We start from the raw sequence: 17,736 nt of genomic DNA, 5'->3' as shown, positions 1-17,736 counted from the left end.
CTCTGCCCCCCGCCTCTGTAGCTATGCCCCTGTCTCTGTGCCCCCCGTCGCTGTGCCCTGTGTCTCTGTAGCTGTGCCTCTGCCCCCTGTCTCTGTAGCTGTGCCCTGTGCCTCTGCCCCCCGTCTCTATGCCCCGTCTCTGTAGCTGTGCCCCCCGTCTCTGTAGCTGTGCCCTGTCTCTGTGCCTCTGCCCTGTGCCTCTGCCCCCTGTCTCTGTGCCCCCTCTCTCTATGACTCTGCCCCCCGCCTCTGTAGCTATGCCCCTGTCTCTGTGCCCCCCGTCGCTGTGCCTCTGTAGCTGTGCCTCTGCCCCCCGTCTCTATGCCTCCTGTCTCTGTGCCTCTGTAGCTGTGCCCTGTGCCTCTGCCCCCCGTTTCTGTGCCCCCTGTCTCTGCCCCCCGTCTCTGTGCCCCGTCTCTGTAGCTGTGCCCCTCGTCTCTGTGCCCTGTGTCTCTGTGCCTTTGCCCCCCGTCTCTGTGCCCTGTGTCTCTGCCCCCGTCTCTGTGCCCCCTGTCTCTGCCCCCCCGTCTCTGTGCCTCTGCCCCCCGTCTCTGTGCCCTGTCGCTGTGCTGTTTGCTCGCTCTCCGCAGACACCTGTCCCGGCGGCGGCGGCGCCTCCTCTCTCCGCCTCTCAGGCCCCGTCCTCCCGCTCCTCCTCTCCTCCTCCCGCCGCTGTCGGTGCATCATCCCCAGTATCGGAGCACACAGCGGCGGACATGCGGCTCTCCCGGCGCCCCCCGCCGCCCTCCTGCCCGGGTGACCCCACTGCCTCCCCGCTCCGGGCGCTGTGATCTCATCTGCGGTCCCGGCCGCGACTATGTGGAGCCCAACGGAAGAGGAGAAGTACGGAGTGGGTGAGTGACAGCCCCGGGGCCGCACCGGCGACACCCGGGCACCGCGGGCTGAGGAGGGAAGAGACGAGCGGACGTGACAGGAATACGGCACCGGGAGGAGGGAGGCGAGAAGACAGCACCGGGGGAAGCCATACTGCACCGTGTACAGGGCTGCACCGAGCCCGGGAGGAGGGGTACGCGGCACTACACACCGTACACACCGTATACTACACCGAGCCCCGGGAAGGAGGGGTACGCGGCACTACACACCGTACACACCACCGTACACACCGTATACTACACCGAGCCCCGGGAAGGAGGGGTACGCGGCACTACACACCGTACACACCACCGTACACACCGTATACTACACCGAGCCCCGGGAAGGAGGGGTACGCGGCACTACACACCGTACACACCACCGTACACACCGTATACTACACCGAGCCCCGGGAAGGAGGGGTACGCGGCACTACACACCGTACACACCACCGTACATTACACCGAGCCCCGGGAAGGAGGGGTACGCGGCACTACACACCGTACACACCACCGTACACACCGTATACTACACCGAGCCCCGGGAAGGAGGGGTACACGGCACTACACACCACCGTACACACCGTATACTACACCGAGCCCCGGGAAGGAGGGGTACACGGCACTACACACCGTACACACCACCGTACACGCCGTATACTACACCGAGCCCCGGGAAGGAGGGGTACACGGCACTACACACCACCGTATACTACACCGAGCCCCGGGAAGGAGGGGTACGCGGCACTACACACCGTACACACCACCGTACACACCGTATACTACACCGAGCCCCGGGAAGGAGGGGTACGCGGCACTACACACCGTACACACCACCGTACACACCGTATACTACACCGAGCCCCGGGAAGGAGGGGTACGCGGCACTACACACCGTACACACCACCGTACACACCACCGTACACACCGTATACTACACCGAGCCCGGGAGGAGGGGTACACAGCGCTACACACCGTACACACCACCGTACACACCGTATACTACACCGAGCCCCGGGAAGGAGGGGTACACGGCACTACACACCACCGTACACACCGTATACTACACCGAGCCCCGGGAAGGAGGGGTACACGGCACCACACACCGTACACACCACCGTACACACCGTATACTACACCGAGCCCGGGAGGAGGGGTACACGGCGCTACACACCACCGTACACACCGTATACTACACCGAGCCCCGGGAAGGAGGGGTACACGGCACTACACACCGTACACACCACCGTACACGCCGTATACTACACCGAGCCCCGGGAAGGAGGGGTACACGGCACTACACACCACCGTACACACGGTACACTACACCGAGCCCCGGGAAGGAGGGGTACACGGCACTACACACCGTACACACCACCGTACACACGGTACACTACACCGAGCCCAGGAGGAGGGGTACACAGCACTACACACCGTACACACCACCGTACACACGGTACACTACACCGAGCCCCGGAGAGGAGGGGTACACGGCACTACACACCGGCACTACACACCGTACACACCACCGTACACGCCGTATACTACACCGAGCCCCGGGGAGGAGGGGTACACGGCACTACACACCGTACACAACACCGTATTCTACACCGAGCCCCGGGGAGGAGGGGTACACGGCACTACACACCGTACACACCACCGTACACACGGTACACTACACCGAGCCCCGGGGAGGAGGGGTACGCGGCACTACACACCGTATACTACACCGTACACACCACCGTACACACCGTATACTACACCGAGCCCCGGGGAGGAGGGGTACACGGCACTACACACCGTACACACCACCGTACACACCGTATACTACACCGAGCCCCGGGGAGGAGGGGTACGCGGCACTACACACCGTATACTACACCGTACACACCACCGTACACACCGTATACTACACCGAGCCCCGGGGAGGAGGGGTACACGGCACTACACACCGTATACTACACCGAGCCCGGGAGGAGGGGTACGCGGCACTACACACCATACACACCACCGTACACACGGTACACTACACCACACCGAGCCCCGGGGAGGAGGGGTACACGGCACTACACACCGTATACAGCACCGTACACACCGTATACTACACCGAGCCCCGGGGAGGAGGGGTACACGGCACTACACACCGTACACACCGTATACTACACCGAGCCCCGGGGAGGAGCGGTACACGGCACTACACACCGTATACTACACTGAGCCCGGGAGGAGGGGTACACGGCACTACACACCGTAAACACCACCGTACACACCGTATACTACACCGAGCCCGGGAGGAGGGGTACACGGCACTACACACCGTACACACCACCGTACACACCACCGTATACTACACCGAGCCCGGGAGGAGGGGTACACGGCACTACACACCGTATACAGCACCGTATACTACACCGAGCCCGGGAGGAGGGGTACACGGCACTACACACCGTACACACCGTATACTACACCGTGCCCCGGGGAGGAGGGGTACACGGCACTACACACCGTACACACCACCGTACACGCCGTATATTACACCATACACTACACTGAGCCCCGGGGAGGAGGGGTACATGGCACTACACACCGTATACGACACCGAACCCGGGAGGAGGGGTACGCGGCACTACACACCGTATACACCACCGTACACACGGTACACTACACCGAGCCCGGGAGGAGGGGTACACAGCACTACACACCGTACACACCACCGTACACACCACCGTACACACCATATACTACACCTAGCCCCGGGGAGGAGGGGTACACGGCACTACACACCGTATACAGCACCGTACACAACGTATACTACACCGAGCCCAGGAGGAGGGGTACACGGCACTACACACCGTACACACCACCGTACAGTACACCGAGCCCGGGGAACGAGGGGTACATGGCACTACACACCGTATACTACACCGAGCCCGGGAGGAGGAGTACACGGCACTACACACCGTACACACCACCGTACACACCGTATACTACACCGAGCCCCGGGGAGGAGGGGTACACGGCACTACACACCGTATACAACGTATACTACACCGAGCCCGGGAGGAGGGGTACGCGGCACTACACACCGTATACAGCACCGTACACAACGTATACTACACCGAGCCCGGGAGGAGGGGTACGCGGCACTACACACCGTATACAGTACACCGAGCCCAGGGAACGAGGGGTACATGGCACAACACACCGTATACTACACAGAGCCCGGGAGGAGGGGTACACAGCACTATACACCGTATACTACACCGAGCCCGGGAGGAGGGGTACACGGCACTACACACCGTACACACCACCGTACACACGGTACACTACACCGAGCCCCGGGAAGGAGGGGTACACGGCACTACACACCGTACACACCACCGTACACGCCGTATACTACACCGAGCCCGGGAGGAGGGGTACACGGCACTACACACCGTATATTACACCGTACACTACACCGAGCACCGGAGAGGAGGGGTACATGGCACTACACACCGTACACACCACCGTACACGCCGTATACTACACCGAGCCCGGGAGGAGGGGTACACGGCACTACACACCGTACACACCACCGTACACACGGTACACTACACCGAGCCCCGGGAAGGAGGGGTACACGGCACTACACACCGTATATTACACCGTACACTACACCGAGCACCGGAGAGGAGGGGTACATGGCACTACACACCGTATACAGCACCGTACACACCGTAAACTACACCGAGCCCGGGAGGAGGGGTACACACCGTATACTACACTGAGCCCGGGAGGAGGGGTACACAGCACTACACACCGTATACAGCACCGTACACTACACCAAGCCCGGGGGAGGAGGGGTACATGGCACTACACTGTATACAGCACCGTACACACTGTACACTACACCGAGCCCCGGGGAGGAGGGGTACACGGCACTACACACCGTACACACCACCGTATGCACCGTATACAACACCGAGCCCCAGGGAGGAGGGGTACACGGCACTAAAAGAAGAATATCCAGCTCAACGAGACAGTGAAAAGTAAAAACTTGGTACTTTATTCACTTCATATAGAAGCAGAGGATAAATACTACATGGCACTACAGACCGTATACACCACTGTATACACCGTATACTACACAGAGCCCCGGGGAGGAGGGGTACACAGCACTACACACCGTATACACCACCGTACACACCGTATACTACACCGAGCCCCGGGGAGGAGGGGTACACGGCACTACAGACCGTATACACCACTGTATACACCGTATACTACACCGAGCCCGGGAGGAGGGGTACATGGCACTACACACCGTATACTACACCGAGCCCCGGGGAGGAGGGGTACACGGCACTACAGACCGTGTACACCACTGTGTACACAGTATACTACACCGAGCCCGGGAGGAGGGGTACACGGCACTACACACTGTATGCAGCACCGTACACACCGTATACTACATCGAGCCCCATGGAGGATGGGTACACGGCATTACACACTGTATACACCACTGTATACACCGTATACTACACTGAACACCGTGGAGGAGCGGTACACAGCACTACACACTGTATACACCACTGTATACACTATATGAAGTTGTTCTCAAAAGTGTACACACCGCGGCAGAATTTTTGCTTTCTTGGCCTTTTTTTCAGAGAATATGAATGATAACACCAAAACTTTTCCTCCACTCACAGTTAGTGGTTGGGTGAAGCCATTTATTGTAAACTTCTGTGTTTTCTCTTTTTAAATCATAATGACAACACAAAACATCGAAATGACCCTGATCAATAGTTCACATACCCCATTTCTTAATACCGTGTATTGCCCCCTCTAACGTCAATGACAGCTTGACGTCTTTTGTGGTCGTTGTGGATGAGGGTCTTAATTTTCTCAGATGTAAAGCTGCCCACTCTTCATGGCATAAAGCCTCCAGTTCCTGTAAACTCCTGGGCTGTCTAGCAGGAACTGCGCGCTTGAGATCTCCCCAGAGTGGCTCAATGATACTGAGGTCAGGAGACTGAGATGGCCACTCCAGAACCTTCACTGTGTTCTGCTGTAGACAATGACAGGTCGACTTGGCCTTGTGTTTTGGATCATTTTCATGTTAAAACGTCCAAGTACGTCCCATGTACAGATTCCGGGCTGATGAGTGCAAATTTCCCTCCAGTATTTGCTGATAACGTGCTGCATTCATCTTTCCTTCAACTTTGACCAAGTTTCCAGTGCCTTTGTAGCTCACACATCCACAAAACATCAGCGAGCCACCTCCGTGCTTTACAGTAGGAATGGTGTTCTTTCATCATAGGCCTTGTTGACCTCTCCCCAAATGTAACGTTTATGGCTGTGGCCAAAAAGTTCAATTTTGGCCTCATCAATCCAAATCACCTTGTTCCAGAAGTTTTGAGGCTTGTCTCTGTGCTGTTTTGTGTATTGTAGGTGAGCTACTTTGTGGCATTCGTGCAGTAATGGCTTTCTTCTGGCGACTCGACCATGCAGCCTATTTTTTTTTTTTTAACCCAAATGTTTTTTATTAAATATAAGAGTCCAATAAAACATTTCACATTAAGACATAAATTTCCATTTTCCCCACTCTTATCCCCCCCTTACCCAGCCCGCCCCCTCCTTCCCTTTTAGACAGCTCATGCTTTCCTCTTAACATATTCTGCGGTATTATATACGTTAACCATATACAGTAACTTTTATTTGTAAACGAATACACCGTAAATATATAGGCGAACCCTCCTCAGGCCGAACTTCTCTTAGCCTCCCCTAGCCTAGTTCCAACCAAGGCGTCCACAATTTTACGAACAGGCCCGTCTTTCCTCTTTTATACACTCTTTTCCAGGGTAATGACCTGCTTCACATCTACTATATTATCGTCTAAGGGTCACTTCTGTCTGTCTGTCCTTCTGTCACGGTTATTCATTTGCTGATTGGTCGCGGCAGCCATGACAGGCAGCTGCCGAGACCAATCAGTGACTGCCACAGTCCGATTAGTCCCTCCCCTGCACTCACTGCCCGGCGCTGTCCGTTACCGCTGCTATTAACCCTGTGTGTCTCCAACTATTTACTATTGATGCTGCCTATGCAGCACGGTGGCGCAGTGGTTAGCACAGCAGCCTTGCAGCACTGGGGTCCTGGGTTCTAATCCCACCTTGGACAACATCTGCAAAGAGTTTGTATGTTCTCTCCGTGTTTGCGTGGGTTTCCTCCGGGCACTCCGGTTTCCTCCCACATTCCAAAGACATACTGATAGGGAATTTAGATTGTGAGCCCCATCGGGGACAGCGATGATAATGTGTGCAAACTGTAAAGCGCTGCGTAATATGTTAGCGCTATATAAAAATAAAGATTATTATTATTTATCAATAATAAAAATATGGCATGTTAAAAATAATAAAAAAGCAAAAAACCTGCTATACTCACCATCCGCCGCCTTTCCCGCACCTCTCCACGCTCCCGGGACCACTCCATTGCAAGCGGCAGCTTCCGATCCCAGGGCTTGTGTGCGGCAAGGACCTGCCGTGACGTCACGGTCATGTGACCACAACGTCATCACAGGTCCTGCTCACACCAGCCCTGGGAGCGGAAGCTGACGCTTGCAATGGAGTGGTCCCGGGAGCGTGGAGAGGTGCGGGAAAGGCGGCGGATGGTGAGTATAGCAGGACTTCCAACGGGCTAGAGGTGAGTATATGTTTATTTTTTTTAAGTCTCTATACTACGTGGCACTGGGCAATATACTACGTGGCTGGGCAATATACCGTACTATGTGGCTCTGCTATATACTACGTGGGCTGTGCAATATACTACGTGGGCTGTGCAATATACTACGTGGGCTGTGCAATATACTACGTGGCTGGGCTATATACTACGTGGCTGGGCAATATACTTACGTGGGCTGGGCAATATACTACGTCGCTGGGCTATATACTACGTGGACATGCATATTCTAGAATACCCGATGCGTTAGAATCGGGCCACCATCTAGTATTTAAGATATTCTCCCCTCGAGGGAGGTTCGTCTTTGATCCAATTGCTGCTATGACCTTCCGAGCCATGTATCGTAGTCTGGCGATTGCTATTTTCAGCTTGTTATCCACAGCGATCTCTTCCACGTACCCCAGCACGCACACCAGAGGTTCTCTTGAAATTACACATCTGTGCGCCCCTTCTATCCGGCTTACAACCACCAATCAGAAAGCAGTCAATCTCGGACACGACCATAACATATGAAACATTCCAGCACTATCATTCCTACATCTAGGGCATTCCGAGTCAGATGTCAGCCCAGCTCTATACAGGACATCCGGGATCTATACACTCTGTACAATCTAAAGCTGGGAAAGTCTGTATCATGCAGCCCATTATTCTTCACGTGCCTCCTTGTTGTGCATCTTGGAACATCCACACCGCTAGTTTTCAGAGAGTCCAGTATTTCAGCTGATGTTATTTGTGGGTTTTTCTTTGCATCCCAAACAATTTTCCTGGCAGTTGTGGACGACATTTTTATTGGTCTACCTGATCGTGGTTTTGTTTTGACAGAGCCCCTGATTGTCCATTTGTTAATCACAGTGTGAATGCTGCTGACTGGCATTATCAATTCCCAGGATATCTTTTTGTATCCTTCTGTTTTATACAGTTCAACTACCTTTTCCCATAGATCCGCTGACAATTCTTTAGCTTTTCCCATGACTCGCAATCCAGAAACGCCAGTGGCTGGATGAAAGATGCAAGAGTCTGTCTGGATCCCCCGAACCTCTGATCTCTGGTGATGGATAGGAGGCATTCTCAGTGATGTCACCGCTGATCTCTGGTGATGGATAGGAGGCATTCTCAGTGATGTCACCGCTGATCTCTGGTGATGGATAGGAGGCATTCTCAGTGATGTCACCGCTGATCTCTGGTGATGGATAGGAGGCATTCTCAGTGATGTCACCGCTGATCTCTGGTGATGGATAGGAGGCATTCTCAGTGAGGTCACCGCTGATCTCTGGTGATGGATAGGCGACATTCTCAGTGATGTCACCTCTGATCTCCGGTGATGGATAGGAGGCATTCTCAGTGATGTCACCGCTGATCTCTGGTGATGGATAGGAGACATTCTCAGTGATGTCACCTCTGATCTCTGGTGATGGATAGGAGGCATTCTCAGTGATGTCACCTCTGATCTCTGGTGATGGATAGGAGACATTCTCAGTGATGTCACCGCTGATCTCTTTTGATAGGCAGTAATAGATTGTAGTCTCCTCCCAGTAATGGCTGATAACAGGGAGTAATAGATTGCAGTCTCCTCCCAGTAATGGCTGATAACAGGGAGTAATAGATTGTAGTCTCCTCCCCCAGTAATGGCTGATAACAGGGAGTAATAGATTGCAGTCTCCTCCCCAGTAATGGCTGATAACAGGGAGTAATAGATTGTAGTCTCCTCCCCCAGTAATGGCTGATAACAGGGAGTAATAGATTGCAGTCTCCTCCCAGTAATGGCTGATAACAGGGAGTAATAGATTGTAGTCTCCCCCCCCAGTAATGGCTGATAACAGGGAGTAATAGACTGTAGTCTCCTCCCCAGTAATGGCTGATAACAGGGAGTAATAGATTGTAGTCTCCTCCCCCAGTAATGGCTGATAACAGGGAGTAATAGATTGTAGTCCTCCCCCAGTAATGGCTGATAACAGGGAGTAATAGATTGCAGTCTCCTCCCCAGTAATGGCTGATAACAGGGAGTAATAGATTGCAGTCTCCTCCCAGTAATGGCTGATAACAGGGAGTAATAGATTGCAGTCTCCCCCCAGTAATGGCTGATAACAGGGAGTAATAGATTGCAGTCTCCTCCCCCAGTAATGGCTGATAACAGGGAGTAATAGATTGCAGTCTCCTCCCCAGTAATGGCTGATAACAGGGAGTAATAGATTGTAGTCTCCTCCCCCAGTAATGGCTGATAACAGGGAGTAATAGATTGTAGTCTCCTCCCCCAGTAATGGCTGATAACAGGGAGTAATAGATTGCAGTCTCCTCCCAGTAATGGCTGATAACAGAGAGTAATAGATTGTAGTCTCCTCCCCAGTAATGGCTGATAACAGGGAGTAATAGATTGTAGTCTCCTCCCCCAGTAATGGCTGATAACAGGGAGTAATAGATTGCAGTCTCCTCCCCAGTAATGGCTGATAACAGGGAGTAATAGATTGTAGTCTCCTCCCCAGTAATGGCTGATAACAGGGAGTAATAGATTGCAGTCTCCTCCCCAGTAATGGCTGATAACAGGGAGTAATAGATTGTAGTCTCCTCCCCAGTAATGGCTGATAACAGGGAGTAATAGATTGTAGTCTCCTCCCCAGTAATGGCTGATAACAGGGAGTAATAGACTGTAGTCTCCTCCCCAGTAATGGCTGATAACAGGGAGTAATAGATTGCAGTCTCCTCCCCCAGTAATGGCTGATAACAGGGAGTAATAGATTGTAGTCTCCTCCCCCAGTAATGACTGATAACAGGGAGTAATAGATTGCAGTCTCCTCCCCAGTAATGGCTGATAACAGAGAGTAATAGATTGTAGTCTCCCCCCAGTAATGGCTGATAACAGGGAGTAATAGATTGTAGTCTCCTCCCCAGTAATGGCTGATAACAGGGAGTAATAGATTGTAGTCTCCCCCAGTAATGGCTGATAACAGGGAGTAATAGATTGTAGTCTCCTCCCCAGTAATGGCTGATAACAGGGAGTAATAGATTGTAGTCTCCCCCCAGTAATGGCTGATAACAGGGAGTAATAGATTGTAGTCTCCCCCCAGTAATGGCTGATAACAGGGAGTAATAGATTGTAGTCTCCCCCCCAGTAATGGCTGATAACAGGGAGTAATAGACTGTAGTCTCCTCCCCAGTAATGGCTGATAACAGGGAGTAATAGATTGTAGTCTCCTCCCCAGTAATGGCTGATAACAGGGAGTAATAGATTGCAGTCTCCTCCCCCAGTAATGGCTGATAACAGGGAGTAATAGATTGCAGTCTCCTCCCCCAGTAATGGCTGATAACAGGGAGTAATAGATTGCAGTCTCCTCCCCCAGTAATGGCTGATAACAGGGAGTAATAGATTGTAGTCTCCTCCCCCAGTAATGGCTGATAACAGGGAGTAATAGATTGCAGTCTCCTCCCCCAGTAATGGCTGATAACAGGGAGTAATAGATTGCAGTCTCCTCCCCCAGTAATGGCTGATAACAGGGAGTAATAGATTGTAGTCTCCTCCCCAGTAATGGCTGATAACAGGGAGTAATAGATTGTAGTCTCCTCCCCCAGTAATGGCTGATAACAGGGAGTAATAGATTGCAGTCTCCTCCCCCAGTAATGGCTGATAACAGGGAGTAATAGATTGCAGTCTCCTCCCCCAGTAATGGCTGATAACAGGGAGTAATAGATTGTAGTCTCCTCCCCAGTAATGGCTGATAACAGGGAGTAATAGACTGTAGTCTCCTCCCCAGTAATGGCTGATAACAGGGAGTAATAGATTGCAGTCTCCTCCCCCAGTAATGGCTGATAACAGGGAGTAATAGATTGCAGTCTCCTCCCCCAGTAATGGCTGATAACAGGGAGTAATAGATTGTAGTCTCCTCCCCAGTAATGGCTAATAACAGGGAGTAATAGATTGTGCTTCCCTTTAATTTCGGTAGCGCACTACTATGACATTTCTCTGTCCCCTGTGTAGTTGATGCTTGTGTGTGAGGGCCGGTGGAGCTGGGGGTCCCTGTTGGGGTCTCTGTGCGATTTTTCTATTGTCATGTAACGCTTTTAACAAGTAAGGACTGTCCAGGGTGGAAGACCCCTGTAACTCCGCCATCTAATCCACCAATCACGTGGCGGGTGGATGTTGGGGGGTCCCCCCCCCCCCACTAGGGGAGGACACTGTGTCCCCGGCGCCTCTTGTTTGGCGCGATGACACCGATCACTCCGCGGGATCCAAGGACGATGCCGCGCTTCTTGGCTTTTTCCTTCTGATTACACAGAAGGGGATTCGGGGGCATTAAGGCTCCAGATGTCAGGCTGTGATTTGGCAGAGGGCGGGGGACCCCCTACATCTGTCACTGGAGATTTCGGTGGTCTTCTCGTTAATCTGTTTCATTGCAATTTCATCTGAATAAATTGGCCTGAAGGCGGCTCGTGAAGGAATGTGCACATGACTGTGGGCGCACTACAGATCCCAGCAGGTGGCACAATGTGTCGGTGCCGGCTGTGAGCTGCTGATGGTTACATTGTGCCCACCTGTGAGACTTTCGGCAGCGGGGGGCCGAGGCTGAGACCTCCAATAATCCGGAGAGATCTCGTCTTTTAATCCCATCAATTTTTCAACACAAAATGAAACTTCTGAAGAGATTAGATCTGAAAATGGAGGCAGATGAGCGCTCCCCTCCCCCGATCTGCCGGCACCGCTGCCATCTGCGGAGCGCCATGTGCGGAGCAGAGCCCCTCCATGCGGAGCGCTCTGGGAATGATGGGAGACCAGGCTCTGTGCAGGGGCCCCTGTATTCGGGCTCCTTGGCCTCATTTTTAGGCTGCTTAACTCTTTACACTCCAGATTGTACAGTTTAGGGGAACACTGGCCAGGAGCCCCCCGTTATATCTCTGCACCCGCCGTCCCCTGCTCATACAAGGGGCGTATTGTCCGTGAAATGACCGCTCTGGTCACAGCACTGTCTCCATGTTCCTCTGTCTCTCCTGCAAGTTTATAAATAAATTAACAACTGGGTGGCGCCGGTACTGTGGTGAATGGGCGTGTCCTGCACAGTCTGCATTGATTGGACACTGCTGACTGTATAGGAACAGCCCACAAACTAAATTTGTAGGAGGAATAACAGAGGAACAGAGTGACAGCTCCTTTTATAGTGGTCTCTCCTTCAGCTGCCGCCTCTTGTGGCGGTCTCTTCTTGTGGCGGTCTCTCCTTTAGCTGCTGTCCCTTGTGGCGGTGTCTTGTGGTCTTTCCTTTAGCTGGCAGTCCCTTCTTGTGTCTGTTTCTCCTTTAGCTGGCGGTCTCTTCTTGTGGCGGTCTCTTGTGTCTGTTTCTCCTTTAGCTGGCGGTCCGTCCTTGGGGCGGTCTGTCCTTGTGGCGGTCTCTTCTTGTGATGGTCTCTTCTCGTGGCGGTCTCTTCTCATGGCGGTCTGTCCTTGGGGCTGTCTCTTCTTGTAGGCCTGCTCAGACGTGGGGAGGGAGACTGGTGTCAGAGCTGCTCCCATAGATTTCTATAGGGTGGTCCCCAGTCCTCCAGGAGAGCAGAATACATTGCCTGCAGCTGTGGATGCTGCCTGGTGCACAGTCGTGCTGTCAGTCGTGGCTGTCGCCTCTTGTAGCTGTCACTTCATGCAGCTGCCGCCTCTTGTACCTGTCGTTCTTGCTGTTTCCACCTCATTTGCAGCTGTCACTGTTGTAGCTGTCGCCTCTTATTGCTGCCATTCTTGTAAGTGTTTCCCCTTGTGTTGTAGCAGTCACGCCTTGTTGTATCCTGTCTTACATGTGGCCTCTCGTGTCACCCCTGGTACCAGTGGTCCCTCATAGCCGTCGTCCCTTGTAGCCCCTTGTGTCACCCTTCATCCTTCATAGCTGTCGTCCCTCGTGGCCCCTCATGTAATCTCTTATAGTCGTGGTCCCTTGTAGCTCCTTGTCACCCTTCATCCTTCATAGCTGTCGTCCCTCGTGGCCCCTAACGTCATCTTAGTTGTGGCCCCTCATGTCGTCCCTTATAACCGTCGCCCCTTATGTCGTCTCTTGTAGCTGTAGCCCCTTGTGTCACCCTTCATCCCTTTTAGCTGTCATCCCTCATGTCCCCTCATGTCGTCCCTTATAGCCGTGGCCCCTCATGTAATCTTATAGCCGTGGCCCCTCGTGTCGTCCCTTGTAGCCGTGGCCCCTCGTGTCGTCCCTTGTAGCCGTGGCCCCTCGTGTCGTCCCTTGTAGCCGTGGCCCCTCGTGTCGTCCCTTGTAGCCGTGGCCCCTCGTGTCGTCCCTTGTAGCCGTGGCCCCTCGTGTCGTCCCTTGTAGCCGTGGCCCCTCGTGTCGTCCCTTGTAGCCGTGGCCCCTCGTGTCGTCTTTTGTAGCCGTGGCCCCTCGTGTCGTCCCTTGTAGCCGTGGCCCCTCGTGTCGTCCCTTGTAGCCGTGGCCCCTCGTGTCGTCCCTTGTAGCCGTGGCCCCTCGTGTCGTCCCTTGTAGCCGTGGCCCCTCGTGTCGTCCCTTGTAGCCGTGGCCCCTCGTGTCGTCTTTTGTAGCCGTGGTCCCTCGTGTCGTCCCTAGTAGCCGTGGCCCCTCGTCACCCTTCATCCCTCCTCTCTGTTGTCCCTCATGGCCCCTCGTGTCGTCCCTCCTGCCTGTGGCCCCCCGTAGTTGTCTGATGGAGCGGCGGCGGCTGGTGGAGAGCGCAGCTCCGGCCTCCCAGCCCAGGCTATAATGCAGCACATGGTGTGTTCCTGTATTAGTGGCGGCTGTGCCCGCAGGAGGCAGATTGTGCACATTTCCCCGATTTACTGGCCCGTTATGGCCTGAGATGTCTTTAGTCACCGGGGAGATGATGTTTCCTTATTATTGGTGCAGTCACATGACCAAAATCACTAGAAACTCGTAGAAGACTTATGAGCCTGAGTCCCACAGCAGCCAATCACAGCACAGCTTTCATTTTACCAGCGCAGAGTTCACAATAAAAGCTGTGCTGTGATTGGCTGCTATGGGATGTGGCGGGGCCACCTAAGACATTGAAAGTTTTCATGTCACATGATTCCTCTCTGCTCCTCTGATAGGTCGAGAATGTCCATAGTGGACTGTGGGGGGGAGGGGCGGGGGGTGAGTCCGTAATCGACTGTGGGGGTGTCTGTAGTGGACCGTGAGGGGGAGGGGGGGAGTCCATAGTGGACTGTGGGGGGGAGTCCGTGGTGGACTGTGGGGGGGGAGTCCGTGGTGGACTGTGGGGGGGGGGGGTGAGTCCGTAATCGACTGTGGGGGTGTCTGTAGTGGACCGTGTGTGGGAGGGAGGGGGGGGAGTCCATAGTGGACTGGGGGGGGGGGGGGGGAGTCCGTAATCGACTGTGGGGGTGTCTGTAGTGGACTGTGGGGGGGGGGGGCGAGTCCGTGGTGGACTGTGTGTCCGTGGTGGACTGTGGGGGGGGGGGGGTGAGTCCGTAATCGACTGTGGGGGTGTCTGTAGTGGACCGTGTGTGGGAGGGAGGGGGGGAGTCCATAGTGGACTGTGGGGGGGGGGGGGTGTCTGTAGTGGACTGTGGGGGGGGAGGGGGGGGCGAGTCCGTAATCGACTGTGGGGGTGTCTGTAGTGGACTGTGGGGGGGGGGGGGGGGGTGAGTCCGTAAGCGACTGTGGGGGTGTCCGTAGTGGACTGTGGGGGGGGGGGGGGTGAGTCCGTAATCGACTGTGCTGTGGGGGTGTCCGTAGTGGACTGGGGGGGGGGGGTGAGTCCGTAATCGACTGTGGGGGTGTCTGTAGTTGACTGTGGAGGGGGGAGCCCATAATTGACTGGGGGGGTCCTTAGTTGACTGGGGGGGTGGTCCATAGTTGACTGTGGGGGTGTCTGTAGTTGACTGGGGGATGTCCGTAATTGACTGGGGGGGTCCTTAGTTGACTGGGGGGAGGGGATCCGTAGTTGACTGTGGGGGTGTCTGTAATTGACTGGGGGGTTCCTTATTTAACTAGGGGGTCCTTAGCTGACTTTTGGGGGGTCGATAGTCGACTGTGGCGTGTTAGTTTGGGGTCGAGGTTACTTTGACCATTTTGGGGTCCGGTGCAGACACAGCTGTGTGTTCGGAGCCGCCGTCCTGGCCCCTCGTCCCATCTCTTCGGAGGAGCCGCCCCCGAGGACAGGAGATGGCGGCCTTCATAGTGGATGCTTCATTCTCATCCATTCACCCCCTCCGTATATGAGCGCTGGGTGCGGAGGATTGGAGCAGTTGTTCGGACGCGGCACCTCATTAAGGAGGCAAAAAGTTCTCAAAGCAAATCGGACGTTCCTCCGGAGGATTCCTGCTTAATGTCCAGTGGTCGGGTCTTGTTGGGGGTTGTAGTGTTCTAAGTGTTGACTATAAGAGAATAGTTTTATGGTTGGGTCTTGTTGGGGGTTGTAGTATAATTGTATTGCAGTAATAGACTGGTAACGAGGGATCCATTTAATTGGCTCCACTCAACTAGATGAGCGTAAATCATTCAGAGCAGGAAATTAGCTTAACATATAGGATGAGCCGGAGATCAGAGGCGCAGGGTGGGCGCTGCTGCGCTGCAGAGCCGGGCCTGCACACAGTGATCCCCCGAGGACTTCTCACCCGTCATGTCTGTCCTGGAGGAGGACGGAGGGGTCACCGTTCCTGCAGAGCATCCCGTATACAATAACATATACAGTGGGGCAAAAAAGTATTTAGTCAGTCAGCAATAGTGCAAGTTCCACCACTTAAAAAGATGAGAGGCGTCTGTAATTTACATCATGGGAAGACCTCAACTATGGGAGACAAACTGAGAAAAACAAATCCAGAAAATCACATTGTCTGTTTTTTTAACAATTTATTTGCATATTATGGTGGAAAATAAGTATTTGGTCAGAAACAAACAATCAAGATTTCTGGCTCTCACAGACCTGTAACTTCTTCTTTAAGAGTCTCCTCTTTCCTCCACTCATTACCTGTAGTAATGGCACCTGTTTAAACTTGTTATCAGTATAAAAAGACACCTGTGCACACCCTCAAACAGTCTGACTCCAAACTCCACTATGGTGAAGACCAAAGAGCTGTCAAAGGACACCAGAAACAAAATTGTAGCCCTGCACCAGGCTGGGAAGACTGAATCTGCAATAGCCAACCAGCTTGGAGCGAAGAAATCAACAGTGGGAGCAATAATTAGAAAATGGAAGACATACAAGACCACTGATAATCTCCCTCGATCTGGGGCTCCACGCAAAATCCCACCCCGTGGGGTCAGAATGATCACAAGAACGGTGAGCAAAAATCCCAGAACCACGCGGGGGGACCTAGTGAATGAACTGCAGAGAGCTGGGACCAATGTAACAAGGCCTACCATAAGTAACACACTATGCCACCATGGACTCAGATCCTGCAGTGCCAGACGTGTCCCACTGCTTAAGCCAGTACATGTCCGGGCCCGTCTGACGTTTGCTAGAGAGCATTTGGATGATCCAGAGGAGTTTTGGGAGAATGTCCTATGGTCTGATGAAACCAAACTGGAACTGTTTGGTAGAAACACAACTTGTCGTGTTTGGAGGAAAAAGAATACTGAGTTGCATCCATCAAACACCATACCTACTGTAAAGCATGGTGGTGGAAACATCATGCTTTGGGGCTGTTTCTCTGCAAAGGGGCCAGGACGACTGATCCGGGTACATGAAAGAATGAATGGGGCCATGTATCGTGAGATTTTGAGTGCAAACCTCCTTCCATCAGCAAGGGCATTGAAGATGAAACGTGGCTGGGTCTTTCAACATGACAATGATCCAAAGCACACCGCCAGGGCAACAAAGGAGTGGCTTCGTAAGAAGCATTTCAAGGTCCTGGAGTGGCCTTGCCAGTCTCCAGATCTCAACCCTATAGAAAACCTTTGGAGAGAGTTGAAAGTCCGTGTTGCCAAGCGAAAAGCCAAAAACATCACTGCTCTAGAGGAGATCTGCATGGAGGAATGGGCCAACATACCAACAACAGTGTGTGGCAACCTTGTGAAGACTTACAGAAAACGTTTGACCTCTGTCATTGCCAACAAAGGATATATTACAAAGTTTTGAGATGAAATTTTGTTTCTGACCAAATACTTATTTTCCACCATAATATGCAAATAAATTGTTAAAAAAACAGACAATGTGATTTTCTGGATTTTTTTTTCTCAGTTTGTCT

General features: G+C 53.3%; 1 protein-coding gene across 1 annotated transcript in view; it reads left to right on the top strand.

The window, feature by feature from the left end:
* Positions 1-579: 579 nt before the first annotated feature.
* DOCK3 (dedicator of cytokinesis 3) overlaps positions 580-17,736 on the top strand; it is a 179,806-nt gene continuing 162,649 nt past the window's right edge. Inside the window, exon 1 of the mRNA XM_069736068.1 lies at positions 580-854. Within this exon, the coding sequence (XP_069592169.1) occupies positions 818-854 (37 nt within the window). The 5' untranslated portion in view covers positions 580-817. The remainder of the gene's footprint in view (positions 855-17,736) is intronic.

The sequence above is a fragment of the Ranitomeya imitator genome, chromosome 8 (assembly GCF_032444005.1).
Source record: "Ranitomeya imitator isolate aRanImi1 chromosome 8, aRanImi1.pri, whole genome shotgun sequence".
Taxonomy (NCBI): domain Eukaryota; kingdom Metazoa; phylum Chordata; class Amphibia; order Anura; family Dendrobatidae; genus Ranitomeya; species Ranitomeya imitator.
The sequence above is the reverse complement of the archived record's forward strand: the minus strand, read 5'-3'. Positions and strand labels throughout refer to the sequence as shown.